Here is a 22,350-nt window from a genome sequence, read left to right as displayed (position 1 = left end):
AAAATTAAGGCTAACACTGAATCTGCTGTCTTGTGCATGACTGAAAATCCTAAACCTTATCCTCACACTGATATGGCCTTTTGACATCTCATTTTCTTAATATAAACTTGGTGTTACTTCCTTTGTTTAGGACATGACATAATTTCTGTGATTAGCGATTTAATAATTTGTGATTTAGTAGCCTATGATTAGTGATTTAATTCTCAGATTAAAAAGAAGTATTTTTTCCAACTAAGGAATTTTTACTTTTTATGTTTTTAGTATACAAGCAAGTCAGCAAGCTGCATGCTATGGCCAGAGTAAGGGGATTTTGTTCATGAAAGGAAGAAATTGGTGGTTTTTTGCATGTAAGCATCCAGGGAGCTGCTTCTCTTTTTGGCTTTGCCAAAGACTGGCAAAAACCGTAATGATGAAATCAACAGAGGTTTTGTTGCTGCCTTCAGTGGGATCCAATACCATTCATTTATGGCACAATTAATTAACCTATGGTGAAGTGGTTTAAGAGACTCCTTCCCCATATGTTATTTTCCCTTAAATTATGCCAATTCAGCACTATGTGGGGCTGTGCCCCAATCAGAAAAATGAAACAGATTAGGAAAACAAATACATACTGTTTATGAATGAATCCTATTTAAGTATAAGACTATGCCAACACTGGAACTGGAACAGCTGAAGGAATCATTGGGCAGAGAGAGAACAGAATCATCTTCAGGTGGCTACGTTGTAAAAGGTGTGTATCAAAGAACTGCACCACCAATTTGTCCGTGCATCATTTTCCCAATTTGAGGAACAAGAACGGGGCTTGCCTCCACCTCAGAGGTATCATAGAGTTTAATTAATGTTCGCAGAGTGCGCTCATAGTTTTTTGTGAGGATGCTATAGTGATACAAATTACTCAGTAAACCAAACAATTAGAGCACTCAGTTAAAACTACATGATTACAGAGTCTGGAATTTTTAAAACAACAGAAAATAACATTAGGCACATAGACTTCCATCTAGGAATTAGGGTTTGCCATCATTTCCTCACAACTGACAAGCAGTTTCCATTCTTAAAATGAAGACCATCTTAAAAACCACATTGAATTTCAGAGGATAACCCAGTGCCATTTATGCATTACACCTGCAGATCACCCAAGATGGACTTCTTGGTTCAAAGGATTCACAAGGTCTATGGGTACAATCAAGAGAACTCATGCATGGGTCATTTACTTTCAGCTTAGCTTCTTTTCTCGAGCAAAAATGAAACTCTGAAACATCCAACGTAAAGAATAGCGTAAGTGCAATTGTATGCCATCAAGATCAAACATCCAAAATTCAGCAAATTCCACTTTTAATTAAGCAATGAAGTACATTTAGGATAGTTTTTATTTCCCTTGTATATGGAAGTTTTATCAAGCTATGGTTAATGTGCCCCAGAAAGAGAAGTGCTGCTTATTAAGGTTTATTTCTGAATTTACAGCTTGGGAGACCTAGCCAAGTTAATAGAACCAAGGGATTTCCCCACTTTGAGTGCTTGATCTTGCCAACTTTGTATCATATTAAACTCTGTAAAGGTACGTCCCAGTTACTGCAGCAGAACCCTCTAAAAGAGGAGCAGCCAGGGACTGACTTTTAGGATGTTTTCAGGCTCTTTTTCAACTATATAAAGGTAAGCCTGGCTGAAGGGGATATATGCATCTTTTACAGTGCAGGAGTGCAGTAACAGTGAAAAATGACAGTTCTGTGGCTGGTAGGAAGAGCCGCAGCATGATTTCCACAGCATGACCCTACCTGGAGCACACAAAAGACTCCTGACACCACAGAGAAGGTTTATTTCAAACATCTTTCTAGGACTATGAATACTTGGAAGTGTGGACAATTTGCCTCTATCCTGGCCTCTGTTAGTTCAGGTAACATTCATACAGAGTTAGTGTAGTTTAGGACTTTTGTTTCTTATCTACACTTTTCCTGCTGGTTTTCCACTCATCTTTCTTCCAGAACTTGCTCGTCAATTTATATACTTGAAACAGAATGCTTTTCTCTGTATAGAAACTATGGTTTTGGCTAAATGTTAACAGAGCAACTTCAATCCTTTCAGACATACGTTTTTTTCAGTCACATCAATGGCTACTGTTTGATTTGTGCTGTTGGGAAAAATTCTCAATAGGAAAAAAAAAAATCCTCCTGTTTCTTCCCTGTGGCTAACATCCCCTGTCTATTTGATGAGGATAGTAACATGAGTGTTAGTCCCCCAGTGTATTGCCAGTGACAGTAAAGCTACTTCTCAGCAATACTGCTGAATGCATAGTACACAAATAACCTGCAAATAAATCTACCTTTCATTCTATCAGAACCAATAGGTCTTCAAAATCAAATCAGAAAGACTTCTATCTGAGAAGAATCAAGACACCCTACCTAAATTTTTACAAGAATGAAGAAGAAGTTTTAGAAGGTAAAGTCTGGGGTCTTCCTATGGTTGGGAAGTTATTTTGGTTTTGAAGTGCATCATGCTTAAAGACTTTTTCTTTCTTTTCACGTTAGAGCTGTAAGATGGTACAGCGGGATACTGATTCTCCAATGACTTGCTGGAAACATGCCATGAGCAAGACAGAGTATTACATATTGAATTGCCAACAGCATTTCTCTCAGCCTCTGAATGTCTCACTGATGTCTCCCAGCTTTATTTGGGCAAAACTCAAGCCTTACCAGATGTACGATGGAATCGGGGGTTGAAATAGGGAACTTTTCAATTCAATTTTTAAAAGTTTGATTATTTAGTTAAAAATTGTGCAAACTCCATCGTCAGTCTCCACCCTCATCTCGCCTCTCATTTTTTGATCAGTAAGCCTCTTCTAACAACAGACAGTGGCACACTCTCTGACAGTAACTTGCTACTGCAGAGTACATTTGTACAGTATAGTTTGAGCATTAAAGAAAGATAGGTAACAATAATTTGAGAAGCAAAGAACACGTGAGAACTGCGTAACAACCTTTTGAAGTATTTCAGATTTAGCCTGAGTGTCCATGTGGGCATCATCTGGAAGTATGCTGGCAGTCACAGAATATTCCAGCTAGATGGAACTGCCCCCCAAAAAAGAAAAAAGCTAAGCAAAACAAACAGGAGGATATTGTTGCAAAGAGCCACTTTGCCTGGTTGCTGAGACAAAAGCTTCCTTCAAAACTGTTTTGCTGTATCCTCTTCAGAGGCAGTCAATGAGAGGAATGCATACAGCCTCAGTTGTGTAGCGAAATATTGATACACTATACAAAAGTTACTTCAGAGATATTTCATACCAAACATCTAGCAATTCCCCACTAATATGACAGAAGTGCTTAACATTTCCACCGAGTCAGCTGCGTAAGAAAATGTTCCCAATACTGCCTGGTAGAAGCTAGCACCATCCCTTAGGATAATAAATTAAAGACTTCAGCCATGCTGTGTGGATGCCACTTTCCCTACTCAAACTTTTTTTTTTTTTGGTGACTGTGGCAACACAGAGTGTTGGCCCTAACATGGTAAGAGTTGGTCAGTTCCTCTGGCATTAAAAAAAAAGCGTACAGGGAGCACAAGCAGGTACAAAGGATTCTATTTTGGAGCGAGGTGAAAGAGTGAGAAGAAGAGATTATTTATAACAGGCATTTGTACGTTCTGACCATCTTCGCTGTCCAGTTGCACTGTTAACTGCCTCACTTCGTTTTCTGTCTGCGAGAAATATGTATCTTCTTACGGGATAAGAGAAGTGCAAATGCAACACACAGGAAAGAAAGAGCTCACTGTCAAGGAAAATCCTACGCAAAGAGATATGTTATAAACATGACCAGGAAAGAATTTACAGGACTATTTAATAGAGATAAATTCCAGAAATAAGATCGGTAAAAAGCAAGACTGTGAACTTTCCTCTGGAGACTAAATATTCATCTTCCTGCAAGAAGGCTTTTCCACCAGAACTCTTCCTGTGCCATACCCATCACCAAATTCCACCGTCTTGTGTTTCTTTGATCACATTTTGAACTATGGCACACAAGACTCTTGAGATGTCAATAAGAAAAGTGGCAAACTATAGCTTGGTTATGGACTGTACATCCACTCAGAATAAAATGGCTAGCACAAACTATTTTAATAAAATTCTTTCGCTGTCTTACACATGGCAGTTTCCATTAATGCTAAACTAACATCACTTTGTCCTTCTCTACAAAACATTAAGTGATGAAGGTTCACAGTGAGATACAAAATCTCAAGACCATTTTACATGTGAATAAACTGAAATGCAAGAAACTCACTCTTCCCAGACACAACCTAGAGGACAGTCGGAATCTCAGGGATTCCATGGCTGGACCACACACCGACAAAGAAGAGAGCATGGAAGGGCCAGAGTGATTAAAGGGGGAAAGAAGACTATCTCAACCTCATTTAGTGTCACAACAGTCACTAAGGAGAGACTTTTTTCCTCAACATCTTTGTCATCCCTCAGGCAGCTCAAGGTATTTAGCCACTAATATCTTCACAGACACTGAAGTAAATCAATTCAATACCCTAATCTGTTAATTCTTAAACAACAACAAAATCGGTAATCATCTGGTACTGATAATGGCAGCAACAACATACTTGCAGATTTCAACTACTGGCATTCAGGAATTACCTTCCTTATAGAGTAGTCCTCATGTCCACACACTTTGATGCATCTATTTAATACTTTTATAGTATAGAGTATTACTACGTTACTACACTGTCGCTTCCTGAAAAAAATGTTTCATCCATTCTGCTGGCACTACAATCCCCGAAGTTAAGTCAAATGAGCATTAAGTGGCTTGAATCTTTTTTAGAAGAACTTATTCAAATTCTTCTTTTAAGACAATAAATATACAGGCCACCTCTCCATATACTTGCTTTTACTTTTTGAACTGTCCTGAATGAACATTTTAACAGTGCAAGTACAATACTTTTTCTGTAATTCTCAGGACAGTTACACAGCTTTTGTCCACAGCTAATGTTGATCTTTTGTGATTTATCAAATCATGAGGAACAAAACCTGCTTGATATTCATACCCTTAAGCCAAGAAAGCAGTGTTCTCTAGACTGACTATTTGCAGGCCAGTGTATTCCCTCACTTATCCCATGCTGAGTTCAATAGTTTGCAACCAGTTGAAGGAAAACTTTAAAAAGTTTTACAGTTTTGATATTCTGAAAAAAGACAGAGCGCCCCTTTTTCTTGCTGTTGTGTTCAAATGATGTTCCCATCTATGAATAATGGACCTTATTTCTAATTTTAGTATCTTCGCTGCAATAAAAGTCTTCAATAGCTAGCACTTTCTTCTTAGGAAGGTATTTATATATAACTAACATTCTTTTTGGCACCTTTAAAAATATTTAAATCTTTAAGTTTCTTTTAAGAAGAGCCCTAAATTAATATATTCAGCCTCTTCTGCAAGCTATCTCATTTTTAAAGCCCTCTGCAAAATGTGGACAGCAGAAGCAGATCCAGTATTTCAGTACTAACCTCATCAGTGCCACACTCTGAAGTAAAATCACCTCTTCCTACCATCTACCATTCCTGTTTATATTCATAAAGACTGAATTAGCTCTTTGTGGAACAGCATCACAGTAGATCAATCTGAGTTGTTTATTCACTGACCCCTAAATCTTTTCCAGAGTTGCTCCTTTCCACAACACAGTCAACTCTGGCCTGCATTTCCAGTTTTTTAAACAAGTAACTTTGGCTACTTTAAAAGGTACTTTGCTCATTTAATGGGCCCAGCTTATCAAATAATATGAACAGCTCTCTGTCCCTGCCTTGCCATACTTCTACTGTTTCAATACTTGTGTGTCACTCGCACATCAGTAATGATTTTACAATTTCTTCCATATCACTGAAAAAAGTACTCAGTATTGCCCAGATACATCCCAGATCTCACAGAACACTTAAAAATGCCACCTTCCTGCCCAGCAATGATTCCCAGATTGAGATTTTGAACTGCCTTTGAAGTCTTCCAAGCATTTTTATTGGCTATAAACCATCAGAGCCTAATAGATATGAAAAACCTCGTTTGGTTATTAAGAGATTTGGAAGTACATCCTTTGCCTCTTCTGATTTGAATACAAAGGACTTTTTTCCCTAAAAGAAATACTAACATATTTTTTGAATATTGCTACTTTGCCAATGAGGTTACTCATGATTTTACATCCTCATTATTTTATTCTTAGTTTGCTGCAACACCATCCTCTTAACCCGTATCCCTGTCAGCTTACTTATCAGACAACTCTCTGATGTCCTCAGGGTCTTATCAATCTTCTCTGCTTTATAACTTCTCATTTACTGTTTCCATAGCAATGCTTCACACTTTTTATTTATTGTGATATTTTTCTCCTGTGCTTTCAGTTGCCACTGGATATCACATATTTGATTCGAACTTAGCTGATTTTTCCATTGTAAAACATTAATAAATTCTTCTTAAAGATGTTTTTCTTTGCTTGAAAAACACTAAACAACAATTCTTTATTTTGAGGTCTGATGTAACTGACTGAGGCCAGATTTTTTAGTGTGTACTAGACCACTAATTTCACAGAAGAACAGAAACCAAGTGCTAGAATAAGGAATGTTATTCTGAGATTGCATTTAAGCCAATGAAAAGGAATGTACTGTGATTGAAAAACATCCATAAGAATGTTTTTCACTCATCACATTAATCATTTTTTTACTCCCTCTTTCAAACAATATTTGTGTGCTTTCAAATAAAATACTCTAGGCTTTTGTCACAGGTCAAACACTTGACATTTTTTACAGTGTGTTCTACAAGACCCAGCTCAGCAGCAGAACTGCATTCACATTAGTACCAGTGTCACTAGTGGACAGAGGCATGATTTATTAGGCAAAGGGGAGCAGCAAGGACTAATGGGCCATATGAGGACACAGAAGTGTGTGAGAGGAATGCATAAACAATGGAGAACACATACAAAGGTAGCTTCGTCCTTTGTGGCATGTCCCAAGGCACAAGACAAATGGCATTATTAACAGATCTGAGAGATAAGAAATGCAGTACAAATTACACACGCAAATTCTTTCTTCCTCAAAATAGTATCCTGGTCAGAAATCCTCCTCTATGAAATAAAATTAATTTTGTGTAGTTTGAGAAGATATAATTTAGTAAACCAGAAGATAAGAAAATGTCTTTATGTTAATTTCCTCACAGTACATTTATTAAATCTATGATTACAACTTTTTTCATCACTACCACCACCACCACACTGGAGACAAAATGCAGACTTCAACATGTTTGAACTATTGGAAATGTCTTTATCTTTTGCAATATGCCCATAAAGCTGTATGCTTATAGCAGAAATTATGACATTCTAAAGAATTCAGTATGTATTCCATATGTACATATTTCTGTAAGGACAATAAGATATTTTTTAAAAGTCTTAAGGAGGGCCAATAGACATGTGCATGCATCAGGCAACCATGCTTCAAAAGAGCTGGCTTGGTATCCTCAGTAACAGCTGCAGATATAATGCTAATAATATTGTAAAATAAGGCTTTACATATGAAACCAGCAATTTTTTTTAACTGTCCTTGATCTCTTATCATACCGTATTTAGTAACAGCCACCAGTGTAATCCTCCAATGTGACCTATATATAGAATTAGAAGATGTTCTTAAGAGTTGTACTTTGAACAAGTAAAAAAAACAAAGGGGGGAAAAAAACACCAAACCCCCCTAGCCTGGAACACATGGGGTCCACAGAAAACTACTCTCCTATATGTCAGCTGTAACTCAGTGACTGGTTAGATTTTTTCCACCACAATATAGAGGTAACATTGACTAAAAGTGTCACACACTCACTGCAAAGCCTGCGAAGTATGTGTATGACTGCTGGTAATTCCACAAGTGTCACTAAAGCAAGAAATTAATGTGCCTAGTGCTTCCAAGTTGGTGCCCATAGTAAAGCATACATTGAGATTAGAGTTCAAAACAATAGTCTGAATCTATTTTCATCATGTGGAAATGCAAATCCATGTTTTGCTGAGCTGGTCTGCTCCCCACAACACCCAAACACTACTACTACTTTTTTTTTTAACATACTGGAAGAATTTCAGCATGGGAGTTCTGTGCAGTTTGGATGAAGAAAAAAATAAGATTGCTTCTGTGACTTCTGTCCATCAGGAAGGAGCCTCATTACCCAAGTAGGCTTGTAATATGTTGTTGCCAGTTGTATTTTATTCCCATTGATTTATCCATAAAGCTAATGCAATTATGGCCATTTAAATATTATCCTTCAACTATTTACTTACCTTCTGGAGAGAAAGCAAGGCAGATCTGAATACAGAACAGTTGATTCTGAGGTTAGGAAGTGAGTTAAACAGAGAGATGTGGTTGTTTTTACTGCTTGTGGTTCTTCCACATAAATAAATCAGAGCAGCCTTACAGTATATTCTATGGAAGTCAGAGACACAACAATCCCAGAGGCAATCAGAACTTAATGGATTTGGATGTTTTGAGTTTCCATTGGAGCTTTCCATATGTACTCTGGGATCCAATCTTTTTACTCTCTACAGCATAAAACACAGTTCTTTGTAGAAGCAGGACAGCCCAAAACTGTTTGCAATAACAGTAAAACACTATCACAAACGTGGCAGGTAGGCAGATGTTCTGTGAAATTAGGCATGTAATAACACAAAAAGTTTTATTTTTATTTCAGACAAATCACAGAAGAGTAATATAATAGGAAGGCTTTATTAGCAAGACCATGTACTGCCATTTGGACACCTAAGTATGAGAGCTATGGGTGCAATCAAGTTCTTCAAAGGCTTGTGACAGGAATGTAGTATGGGAAGAAAAAGAAAACCTGTGTTCAGCATAAAGACCACAGAGACAGATAAAGTGTTAGCTGGACATTTTAGTAATTTTAAAACATTAAAAATTATCTTAAATAGCTTTATCATTTGTTTCTAGATACAGGGAGGCTTTTTCCAGTTTTCCTAACATGGCTTTTTGGAGGCCTGAAGATTTATGAAACCTTGGATATTAAACTGGCCAAAACAGCCATTTTGGAGCTCAGTAATGTTTGAAGAAAATGCATTGTTGAAGAAAGTGAAATACTTCTCTATGAAATTTTCTGAAATAGTGAAAAGAAACCAGCAGTTGTTTGAAAGATACACATAAGTTTCAGAAGCAAGAAATAACAGAAAGCATGTCAAACACATTGTTCTGTAATTTGGTCTAAAGATCATCAAAACTCATGCAGTAGAAGTTGTGACATATACTTATATATATTCCGTCTAAGGTCAACATTAGCTCTACATTTATAGACTAGGTTAACCACAGAAACAGTGCTATTTGTACCACTGTACTTGGCACTTGGACATCAAAGTAAAGCTGTGTTCAGAAAGAAGCACTGCATGTTCAAAAACCTTTCTTTACATAAAACCTTGTTTTTATTGGACATCAGTGAGTCAAAGGCAGATGGCTGATCTAATTTTAGTTAGGGACACATACAACCCACCAGCGGCCAGGGTAATCAAGGGTAACCAAGGTTATGAGCCCCAAGCAACGAATTTATTTTACCTCATATTCAGATTCCAGTGTCACAGTATTCTGTTTTAATTTTTCTTTCAAAGATGGATCAACCTGCAAGACAAACAAGAACACAACAAAAATGTTTGCTTTTAAGAATTTTTTCAAAGAAATCTTAACCTTAAATAAACTAAATATTGGTACATGCAAGCCCTCCACTCCTCTAAATGAGTGTATTCAGATAATTTTTGATAATCTGTTTGTTCAGATACCAGGGTGATGAACACAGTACAAGAATTGGGCTGAAAAGAGACAAGTCTACAGCCAAACTTTTCAAATCAAAAAGGAAGCACATTTATAACTATCCCTGCACTTGCATTACCTTAGATATTTAAATCTGTAACTGTTCAGCTTGAAACTGTCAAACTAAACAAAGCCTTAAACAAATGAAACAAGACCAAGAAAGAGAAATTTGTGATCACATTACATATTTTACTCCTGAATGTGGTGTTCAGTTAACAGGTATACAATATATTCTGGTTTTCAAAATCTAAGCATCAAACTTCCAATTTTCTGGTTGCACACACAGCTCTTTCCTAGTTTTGATTCTGTACCGACACTGCTGGTGATTCCTGACACCTTTCAGAGAAGTTTGTTTAAAGAACAAATCTAAGAACAGCAATGTCAGTGAACCACAGCAGATGTGTTCCACGTTTTAATTTCTTCTGAGCCCAGAAGAAGTTATGTTCATCCCTCCTTTTGCTAAGTAACATCTGTCTCCCACAGGCCTAAGAGTAGCAAAGGGGAAAAGGGTAATTAGCATTCTTCATGCTTAGTGAAAGCATTTTATGTTCTCCTCAAACAGACATCAGCCACATATGCAGCATTCAGTCTTTAGGCTAATCAATTAAAACATTCTCATTTTTAGACCCTAAATACAGCCAGTGTTAAACAAACCAGATGTGTAAGGAGACTGGTAATGTGTTTAGTTCTATATCCATAGTACAGCACTCCAACTGTGACTAGTTCAGTGAAGAAAAGTTGTTATTCTTCATTTGCTGCTTCTTGATCTGAACGGAAGGGGCTCAGTTACCCTTGTCACAACCAACCTCAAATGTCTATAAGCAGTCTAAAAAGAAAAAGGAGGGAATACAAGTTATAGAATTTGCCTGGTCGATGAAAAGATCTGCCCCTACGCAAGCTCCTGATCCTCAGAGGTACTTAAAATATACACCTATGTATCTGTATTGATGGGAATTGCTCTGAGGAATTTCCCTAGGCCATAATGTTCCCTTGATTACAGACACTGCCTGCTAGTTAGTATGCAGCCTGTGAGACCTCAGTTCCTAAGGATGCTCAGACAGACAAGCCTAACACCATCTGTGCATGGCCAGAGGTTTGATTTCCCTGTCTGATCAGAGATCTGGCCATAGAAATACATGCATTTGCAACCTTCAGACTCGCTACACTTGGGAACTAAGCCAAAACGTCTAAAGTGGTTAAAGTTTGTACAGGATACAGCTCCCACCTTCTTTGTAATAAAAAAAAAAACCCAACCCACCCTGTAAAACAAGGTACTGTCTCTGCACTGGCCCTCTACAGCAAATAAAAAATGAAATGCTACATCTCTGCCGTAGCATTCAAGGCCTCCATAGAACTGCCCCTCATGAAGATGGATTGCCTCTCTCCTTCTCTGACCACAACCTCCAACACCAGCCATGCTTCCTTAGAACAACGAACCCATCCATCACACCTGCAGAAATACGAACTCTTTGGGCAGCCAGACAGGCTTTGGAGCTTGCTTTCACAAAGGTAAGAGTGATTGTGGACCTCACTGTATTCAGAACTAAATGCAAACACTATTTGTTATGCTTGGTGTTCTTGCAATACACATATGGACAAGGGGAAATAAATGCTCCAGCAAGTAAAGAAGTAAGAGAGTTTTATTTCCTCCTATCATTTCCCTTCTTTTAATAATAAGGCACCCAAGATAAAATGGTTGGAGCAGCATTTTTACTTAATTAACCACAGCCAGAATTTAACTTACAAAGACAGCTCAATATCCCCATTATCAAGTTTTATTGTAGCAATTTTTAGTGTGTCTGTTTAATGCGTGGTGTTTGCATGGCCACATTTGTGTAAGGTAAAAGGAAACAAGCAGTGAAGTTGCTGCTGTGTCTCCTCCCTTCCAGGCCCTTCTGTCCTCAGACTTGCTCGTGTATTCACCCTCCTCTGCCTGCACAAGGGGAGAAGAATAGCTAAAACTGAGACACAGCATCCCAATACTCATTCCAGCTGTTTGATGCTGTAGCTTTAATATTGACAAAAATGCAGAAATGAAGGAGGCTAGTTGAAATTTCTCAGCAAAGTTATCCTTTAAATGAGAAATGGAGAGAAACTGTTTCTTCCTCAGAAGCAGGAATTTTATTCAGCAAATTAACTTTCCAAAAAAGAGTAGTTAAACCCTGTTTTGAGGGCAAACCATACACACATCTTAGCAAGCTCTTAATATTTAATATACAGGCACATGAAAGACTTAAGGCTACTCTGCAGGTCATGTTATTTTGCTTGAAATTCCACCAAAAAAAAAAAAAGGCAGAGGGTGAAAAGTATGTATTTCCTCTTATCTTTACCTTTTTGTTCCCTATATACTTAGTCATGTAGAATAATTTAAACACACTTGACTGCACAGAAATTGAGGCCTGCACATTCTAAAGTCTTGGTTGCAAACCTCTACTTTTCAGCTGCCAAATGGAGATAGACAGTTACAAACTGTTTTCAGAACCAATATGGCAGTTGAGAAAAAGTATATTATAAAGTTCTATTTCCACAGTGTTTGTACAATGCTGCACTCTCTGCAACATCAAAAGAAGAAAAAAAGGAAAACAGAATGGTGCTATTTTCATTCTGAAAAGGCAGATAAAGATCAGTATGAGCCATGATCACAGATCATAACCAGGGAACACTTAAAATGTGGGCAAAGCCAGGGAAGTGCCCATGCCAAAGGGGTACCTCCTTTATATTACACATCTGTCACAAGATCCAAATACAAGCACATACATTTTGTTTCCATGATGACTGCTACGCCAACACACATACTGCCAAATGAGCTAGAAGTATTCAGCTACATACTGGAAAATGAATCATCAGCTAAATTATGAATACAAATCTCTATTAGTAAATATGATGGGGGTAGCAGGCAAAGCCCAAATACTGTAACAGCCTGGCAGTGTCCTCTGCACTGTTATTTGGGAGGCAGGAAGGAACAGAAAACAATATCCCTTTACACTAGGGGACACCTTGTCAGGCAAAATCTCAGATGCTCCTTTAAGATCCATTTAAATTCAAACTTTGTCTCTAAATATGGAATTCAAAGATGTGTGGACTTACAATTACAGCATAACTTCATATTAAATTCTTACTGAAAAACTACTGAAATACTCGATGCAAGTATTCAGACAGCTTTCATGAGATGCTGTCTTCAAGGCTTTGAAAACAATGCTGTGAACCTCATTTTTCAAGGCTTTACTTTTTTTTCCTGGGGTGGGGGGTTTTTGGTTTCCCCCCCGCCCCCCCATGTAGCACTTGCAGCAAAAATGAATGAAACATTCTCAGAGTATTTTGCACTACACAGGTTTATTTCATATTACATCAGTTGGAAGTGCAAAGGCAGGTACACAGACAAATCTCAAATAAGATTGAAAGAACAAAGTTTTCAAATTAGAAATTTGTCCCATTTCACATTCCACTGTTCCTTCAGATTTACCCTTGCTGAACTTCAAAAGGTTCCCATAGATACAGACTTTTAAAAAAAATTCTTAGGTGGCTAAAAGTAATAGGGGTTAAGCACAAAAATATTCTTAAGAAATCTTAGTAGGCAGCTATTTGAGGCTGTAAGTACCTAAAGTCCTTTTAAAATGTGGCTGCCACTTCTCCTTTTAAGGCTAACATTTCAGTTTTTCAATTAGAACCTGGACAGAATTTCTAGGTGGAGAAAAAGGTGTACTTCAGGGTGCAGACAAGGGACATCAGAGTAAAGCAGGAATACCTGGTGCTTGCAGCCCCTACCAAACCAGGGACTCCTGCAGTGCACTGTGATAAACTGTTGGCCTCTCTACACTCATTTCAGTAAAGGGAAATTTTTGTTTGTGACACAAATATTCCTGGTACAGTTATAAACCTAAATGTGCTGCTACTAAAAAAATTCTCTAGCTAACAATTTTGCGCTGATCCTCAGTGACCACAGTTCATTTCAGTTCAGAAGCAAAAAATACAGACAGAGAGCAACTGTGAAATTTGTGAATGTCACTAACTTTACCTCCAGGATATGGGAAGGATAGCTCTTCCACAAAGGAACCCAAAGAACACCATCACTACCCCCTTTTGATGTTCAGAGGGATGGAACACCTCTCCTATGAGGACAGGCTGAGAGAGTTGAGGTTGTTCGCCCTGGAGAAGGCTCCAGGGAAACCTGACTGCAGCCTTCCAGTACCCAAAGGAGGGTTCATAAGAAAGATGGGGACAGACTTTTTAGCAGAGCCTGCTGTGACAGGACAAGGGGTAACGGTTTTAAACTAAAAGAGGGTAGATTTACACTAGATCTAAGGAAGAATTTTACAATGAGGATAGTGAACCACTGGCACAGGTTGTCCGGAGAGGTGGTAGATGCCCCATCCCTGGAAAGATTGCAGGTCAGGTTGAATGGGGCTCTGAGCAACTTGGTCTAGTTGAAGATGCCCCTGCTCATCACAGAGGGAAGGACGGACTACATGACCTGTAAAGGTCCCTTCCAATGCAAACTACTCTATGATTCTATGAAACACAGGAATACAAAGCAGATTAGCAGTGTCACTCCTGTTCAGCATTCAGAGAGGAGCAGCAAGTTAATTCACATTTTAAATTTCAGGGTAGCATCCCAGTCATCCACAATACACGTATGCCTGGACCTGTAATTTAAATAGCCCACTTTCACAAGTAGTCTCTCTCTCAGATATAACCATTATTATTTATTTGTCCACTTACTATTTGTGGCCATGGGTTTTAGCTCAAACCAAGTCTCAAATATATTACATCTTCTAAAATTAAGGGTTCAATTACTACACAAGGAAGCTGTCAGGAGACAACCATGTCATGAGAAGAGGACTGTGTTTTAACAGTCTCCTCTCACATAAGTCAGTGCAATAAGCCGTATACTTGTGTTCAGAGACTGGCATGTACTGACCAAATATTTGTATGCCAAAGCCTTACAAAACTTTCCTTGCAGCAAGCATTTCCAGAAGGTGGTAGAAGATGTTTCTACCCTAAAACTAACCATTTATTTTTACTAAAACGTGAGTATTCTTTCCTACCCTATCCTCCACAAAATAGTATCTCACTGAGAAATATTTCAGCTTTTACTTTGGAAATGGGGAAGGACAATGGTTTGGATGCAATGAACATGAATTAAGCTTTTTTTTTTTTTCCCCTCCATCTTCTCAGACCAGCATAAATAGATGGGACAGAAGTCTCCTGCAATATCCACAACACACAGAGCCCAGAAAATAACTGTTTATATGAAATTCTTCACTTTGTTCTTCCCACCCATTTTTTAAACTTAGAATAAACCAGAACCACCAGTTCTGGCTGTCCCAGTAGAATATAGTCTTTGAAAACATTTCAAATATGCCTAACTACTCTAAGTGGAAAATCAGCAATCTTGCATGGATCAGTCAACTTTAATCTGCCTCGAGAAGAAAAGACTCCCATAAATTGTTACAAAAGTCTATGTCATAAATATTCCAAATTGTGGTTTTTGAGCAGAATGAGAAGCTGCAGACAAGAGAGGATAAATCCCAGAACTCAAGAAATGCAGTGTAAACTACAGACAAGCTGAGCGCCATTCTACTTAAGGAATTAAAGGAACAAAGCTTGTAAAGGTTGTAAAGTACAACAAAGGCTGTACTTACGCCAAACCCTTTGGCATACAGTCTTTGGTAACAGAGAAGGGCAAGGCAAAACACACCATTTCGTGCAACTTCATTCACAACATCCTTTAACTACATTATTTATAATATTTAATACAGGAAAAACACTTAGGTAAGGCTACTGCATATGCTTGGAATACTTTTGAATACTGGGGAGACAGCTGAGACTAGATGCAAAACCTGGCTTTGTGTCCTTTGACTCTTTCCTAAGATCTGCATAGAACACAGACAGTTAAACAAAAAAATATTTCATCCAGCCTCTGACAGAAATCAATGCCGACATTTCCAAAGGAGCAATATAAAAATCTTATTACAGCAGCAGTTCCCAGAGTTACAGTACATGGTGCACCAGTGATCTCTCAAAATCCAGATCTTCTACTTGCTTCCAGATGGATCAAAAAGACCTACAATCCTGAACTCTGGACCATACACATGATAATGCCATGGGGAATGCAAGTTATCTTGTTAAGTTAAAGGCTAATATGATGATCAAACCATACCATACTTCAGCAAGCACTTGAGCATATCTAGATTCCTCATATATAAGGTCATCAAAACTAACAAGGGTTCTACAGCTTTCAGTTCTGAGGAGAACATACTCAAGCATATAATCAATGATTTGTATGCTTTCACATCCAGCTTGATACACAGGTGCACATTTATTTATTTGATTTATAAAACATAAATTAGTGCCTTAAACCTTGGCTCTGAATATGCTAGCATAAATTCCACTTCACAGTAAAATTCAGTGCAAAAACTGTTCTGTCTGGTATAAAATAAAGAAAAAAAAACCCCACATCTCTGGAACTAACAGCAAGACCTTTCCTGTTTTTGAAAGGTCCCTGCAAGGAAAAGCAAATTTTGCTGCCTACATAAAGATGGACCATCATGAAGTATAGACCCAAACACACCTCTGACCTTAAAGTCTGAATGGCAGAGCTCTCCAATACAGGATCTCAAAGCTGGCATTCCTAGGTTTTGCTGCATCTTGTTTTTCCTGAAACCCAATAGTACAAAGGGAGGAACTTGCTATGTATTATGTGTAGTTTTTCCCAAATATCCTTTTTTATTTTCTTCCAAACAAGAAGTAAAAGTGTTAGACCTCCCAGGTGAACTGGACAGAACATGCTGAAGATCCGTGGTATAAACTATGCAAGAAAGGCAGGAGTGGTTCAGCCTGACGTACTATCACAGAATTTAATGCATTTATTTATCATTACAGAAAGGGATGAAAAGTAAGGCAATAACACATTCTCTCCTGTGGGCCAAAATGTGGACCACTGGTTACAAAAAAGATTCTTAGCCTGGAACAAGAGTTGCAGAATTTGCCAAGTCAGCCATCACAAAACATTGACAGATAAAACAGCAAGAGGAATAAAATACCTGTTTTAAAAACATCAAAAGACAATTTCTCAAGGTGCCTTTGTAAAGCCTCTTTAGTATGCTATACCTGTCTTGCTACAGCCACTTAAACTTCATGAAGTACAGCACATAAACTAAACACTTTTAAGATATCAGTTCAGAAAAAGGAAATGTTATATAACGCGGTACTTAAAAATTCCTTTTCTTCTCCTCAAAGTGTAGGTATAATTTATGAAAAAATAATGAACTCTACTAAAAGATTTTAAGTTCTTAAATATGTGCTTCAGCATCCCTTAACTTATACGCCGGCTCTTTGCAGTGTTTTAACAAACCTCTCAAAATTCCTTAAAATGAATCTGCTGTTAATATGTTTGACATCTACATTTTAAATGCATAAAACAATGCATACAAATGCGTTTTCTACATATTTCAGTTAACCTATCACCATGTTACTTCAGTACTATTAGTACAGCATTAACCAATATATGCAAAAGGTAAGTCCAATTCTAATATGAAAAACATCAAACTCCTGCATTCAGAATCATGCGATCTCTACTGGCAAAAGCAAAAGTTTGTACTTTGAATAGAAGTGGCACAAATAAAGAAGGAACTTTAATAAGAGTTCTTGAATATTTACTAACAAATGATTTGCTATATCCAAATTATAGGGTTAACTGGTTCCATCTGTGCCAACTTTCTCAGAGTAATGGGGACACTACTGAAAGCATACCTAGGGCGTGTGTAAGGACTCATATAGAGTGTCACTTTGTGATGCCAGTATTTAGGGAAAAAAAAAACTTTTTGCCTCTAAATGGAAAATACTTAACAGCTGGAAATAAATACAAGACAAAATACAACTTTTGGATTCAACTCCTGCAGAGTCAACTTTTTTTATCATATTTTTAGAAGATTGCTTTTGAATGCCTTATGTGCCTACTACACAAGTTGGAAAAATAGTGCACATATGGTTTAAGCTTTTCCCTATCGCTTTCTTAGTCATATCCTAACCCTGGACAGATCAACATCTTTGTGGTAACTCCAAAAAACCAGAAAGGCCACTTAAGTTTCTGTTAAAAAAGCAAGCAATTTCAAGAAAGAAATAATTAATCGGCAGTTGAAGCCAGCACGCAAGCAGTCTATGTTCCTCTTGTCTTAAATCTTTTCATTCCTGTACTAGTAGTCAGAACAGGATTGGAGATGGTGTCCTCTTTAGTTCTGTACTTCAGCAGAAATAACTGTGTTCAGGTGTTCACTGACTGTTCAATTAGGCTCATCCTGGTAAACTAGTCCTGGTAGCAGCTTGCTTTAACAATATAGCAAACCAAGGGCACCATACAATATCTAAACCACTGGATCTTTCACTTGGTGTTATCAGTTCAGAAACACAAAGGAATTAATTTAAAGGGAGAAGTCTACCTACCTCATAGGAGACGAAACCTTAAAGCTTCAATAAAAGTACTGAAGCTTCAATAAAATAACACCACCCCCAAAAAAAACCCCAAACCCCCAAAACCCCAACCAACCTTCTTATGTAGGAACAGAGATAGTCTGATTCTTCAAATGTCATATAAACACATAATACAGTTAAAAGAATGCACAGGCACACTTACAGATTAGGAATGCTTTCCTTAATCAAACTTAAGCATATATAAATTTATATGCATTTTTTCTTTTCTAAATGCGTAAGTTACTGCCTAAGTCCTGTCTTGAGCCAAACGAAAATATACTTGCTACCCTCATACAAACAAGTCCAGCTTTCACAAACCAGAAAGAAAATAGATGTTAAAATTTTTGCTGACTCAAAATAATCAACAATAAAAACAAACCCAAAAAGTCTGCTGTTTTTTAACCCTAAAAACAGTTTGTAATTATGTTTTAAAATGTCTTTTTTATTTATAATACAAATCTCAAAACTTTCTATAAGTACTGAAACAAATTTTCACTTTTTTACATCTATTCGAACAGAAACAATTTTCAGAATTCAGTGTGAACTTATCAAAATTGCTTTAGTTGTCCCGAAACTGAGTTCTGCAAATATATTATGTATTGAGAACCCCGCAACTACCAAATTCTAGCAAGTGCCATCCTAATTCTGCATGTGTTAAAGAAATCAGCACTTCTCATTCTACAGTTCACACAGCATTTATGCAAAAATACTTTCCACACTGACATCTAGTGAAGTTTTACAGTAAGAAGAAAAAGCCTATTCTAACACTGTGCACTTACAGAAAGATTTATCTTCCAAGTTACCTATATTTTAGATTATTAGAATTTGCAACACATTTGCATATCTTGCACTATTTTGTTTTGAAAGATATTTTGCCACTATTTTTAATAAATAACACATTTATCTGCCAAAGGCTCAGACATTCTGTTGAGTACATTCGAGAAAGTTATAATGATAAGATCTGCTGTAATTAAATTTAAAATATGAGCAGCAAAGTTACTGTTTTCCTGTTATGCCAGATGTACTTATAAAGGCTAAACATCCAACGTTAACAAAACAATTCTACTACAATCAGTGAGAATTATGAATGACAAATATTTTAATTTGTACATTTTAGACATGAATAAGACAAGTTGTCTCTCTTCTCTATGCAGTATCCAGAAAGCTTGTATTCCTACATTCTCTCTGTAATCATGAGGAAAAGAGAGGTTCCTCTGGGAATATCTAGATTACTCTGCTGCTCTGAATCATCCCAAAGCTTATGCTTGGTAGGCTTTATGAACAGCACATAGTCTTTGAGCGTGTAGAAGTGGAAGGACTGTTAGGGAGAGCTTGTGAATTTCTTGACCCCATAGCTGCCCATCTACTTGGACAGAGACAAGAGTCTCAGATATTTTCTGCCCTCCTTGAGCTGCGTTCCAGGGAGGCAAGACATGATGTTGTACCAGCTACAACATTTATTTTCAGCACTCATTACGGTTCTAAAGGCAAAGTCTCATTTTTGTGCCTCATCAAAAAAAGGCAGTTAAGCGCTGCCTGACACAACATACAAGAGGTTCAGTGCTGACTCCAGGGAAAATGTATCACCTATTGAATCACAAACGAACCTATAAATGCTTTCTGCAGTGACAGATATTTGAAGAGAAACAGATTACACATTTTCCCCTCTCATTAGTGGTTGTACTCCAGATATGAGTTTGGGCTCTGCTTTTTCAGACTGCACCATAGCTGTAGTTTGCAACAGAACCAACTGACTTGAGTCTTTCTAGCCTCAAAACACAACAGAGAAGAAAGGGAAGGTCCACTGAGACAAAGATTGCACTTAAAACGGAAACACGCTTGGCAAAGAGTTTTCAACACTTTCTTGGTAAAAACTGTAGTGATCTACAAGTCAAGCAGTGCAGAAAATCCTGGTCTAGGGACTGGGACCCCAGTACTTCTGTTTGAGCTTGAGTCTGCTGACACCATGGCTATTGGCTTCACAAGATGAGTCTGGAAAGCTAGATGTCTTCTGGTGCTTGATGGAGGTGAGGAGAAAAACAGATGGATATTAAATTATGTTTTGGCTAAAAGCTGCCTGAAGCTAAATTACACACTTGTAATCACTTCAATTGCAAGGCAAAAATACTAGTAATTAATTGTGGCAATGTGACAGGATTTAAAGCAACCAAACCAAATTCTTGGTAATATATAAAATGTAAAAATCCGAAATCTATCAACATTTTATGTACTGAAATTAGTTCCACTTGCAATGGCATCAGAATAAGATTCTCCAGTTAATAACCTCTTCATCTGAATCTAATCTTGACAACAGAAACACCATCAGGAGTTATGAAATGGAAAAATGGCTTTTCTTTAAAATAAGGAACTCTTCATACTTGCACTCTATTTTGTATTTCATCACAGAGAAACTCAATAATCTGAGGTAAAGTTGCCAGATGTCCCAGTTTCTCCAGACACAGCCCTTTTTTCCACACAGAAATTCTGTTCAGGCAACAAAAAGACAAATTTGGCCATTTGCCTGGAATTTCCAGATGCATAGTCAGGTGGTAGCTCTAATATGGTTGCTTGATGCTTGGGAATCCTTGACAATTAATATCCACTGGGACTTTTGTGCATCCAAACAAAGAGTTACCTTGTGTGTAAAACATACCTAGTATGCTCCCTTTACTGAGTTGTTGTGGGCTTCTCCATGGCCACACGCTTTGAGGTGCTCCAGTATGACCTTATGCATAGCCACTGATGCTTCAAGGTATACCTGCCGCAGCACGGACTTATCCAGAGCCATAGATACTTCGAGGTGTACCTTCTACAGTGTGAACTTTTCCTTGGGCCACAATCCCTTCAGAGGTATACCTGCTGCGGCATGGACAAAAACACGATGACAGATTCTTTGAGATATACCTGCTCTGGCAGGTATATATATCTTCAACGTGTCCTGCTCCCACATGGACTCATCCACCGGTCACAGTCCCTTTGACTCAAGTTCCCACGGGGGTTCCAGCCTGTCCAACAGAAACAGCAGTGATGCCCTGGCCATCTGCCAGCGCAGGAGCATTGCCATTGCTGTTACCAGAATGTTCCCAGGCACAGGAGAGTAAGATGATAAGCAGTAGGTATATATATCTTCAACGTGTCCTGCTCCCACATGGACTCATCCACCGGTCACAGTCCCTTTGACTCAAGTTCCCACGGGGGTTCCAGCCTGTCCAACAGAAACAGCAGTGATGCCCTGGCCATCTGCCAGCGCAGGAGCATTGCCATTGCTGTTACCAGAATGTTCCCAGGCACAGGAGAGTAAGATGATAAGCAGTAGAGCAGTGCAGCAAGCAGCAAAAGCAAAAAGCAGCCACTGACGAGCACTAGACTCTAGTATACAGTAAGGAAAGCAAGCCCCATGGCAAGCACAGCAGCCTGTCAATTAATAGCTAAACAGCAATAACAACTATAAATTCAATCTAGCACATTCCAATCAAACCGGTCATTATCTTGAACCCTTCAAGTCCCACGATGGGCACCAAAAAGGACTGTCGTGGTTTAACCCCAGTCGGCAACTAAGCACACAGCCCACTCCCCTGCAGTGGGATAGGGGAGAGAATCAGAAGGGTTCCCTGTCTTCCAGCTCAGGGAGCTGAATACCCTGAGGATACTTGGTCTAGCTATCAAAGCCTGAGGCAAAGAAGGCACTAAGTACCTCAGCCTTTTCCTCATCCTTGGTGACAATGTTCCCCCTCACACCCAATACGGGATGCAGATTCTCTTTGGCTCTCTTTTTGTTGTTAATATATTTGTAAAAACATTTTTTGTTATCCCTTATGACCATGGCCAGATTGAGTTGTAGCTGGGCTTTTTTGTCTAGCTATCAAAGCCTGAGGCAAAGAAGGCACTAAGTACCTCAGCCTTTTCCTCATCCTTGGTGACAATGTTCCCCCTCACACCCAATACGGGATGCAGATTCTCTTTGGCTCTCTTTTTGTTGTTAATATATTTGTAAAAACATTTTTTGTTATCCCTTATGACCATGGCCAGATTGAGTTGTAGCTGGGCTTTTTTTTTATGTCCAGCTTTCACTACAACAGCACCCTCCA

The 22,350-nt window shown here is 38.2% G+C and overlaps 1 protein-coding gene across 1 annotated transcript in view; it reads right to left on the bottom strand.

Moving 5' to 3' along the window:
* The window catches only part of LOC104621047 (cytochrome c oxidase assembly protein COX16 homolog, mitochondrial), a gene marked incomplete at its 5' end in the record, with an annotated part of 38,529 nt that overhangs the window by 4,550 nt on the left and 11,629 nt on the right, over positions 1–22,350 (bottom strand). Inside the window, one exon of the mRNA XM_010287436.1 lies at positions 9,542–9,604. Coding sequence (XP_010285738.1) covers positions 9,542–9,604 — 63 coding nt within the window. The remainder of the gene's footprint in view (positions 1–9,541; positions 9,605–22,350) is intronic.

This window comes from Phaethon lepturus, unplaced genomic scaffold (genome assembly GCF_000687285.1).
Source record: "Phaethon lepturus isolate BGI_N335 unplaced genomic scaffold, ASM68728v1 scaffold9590, whole genome shotgun sequence".
Classification (NCBI taxonomy): domain Eukaryota; kingdom Metazoa; phylum Chordata; class Aves; order Phaethontiformes; family Phaethontidae; genus Phaethon; species Phaethon lepturus.
Note: the sequence above shows the minus strand (reverse complement) of the source record. Positions and strands in the feature narration are given on the sequence as shown.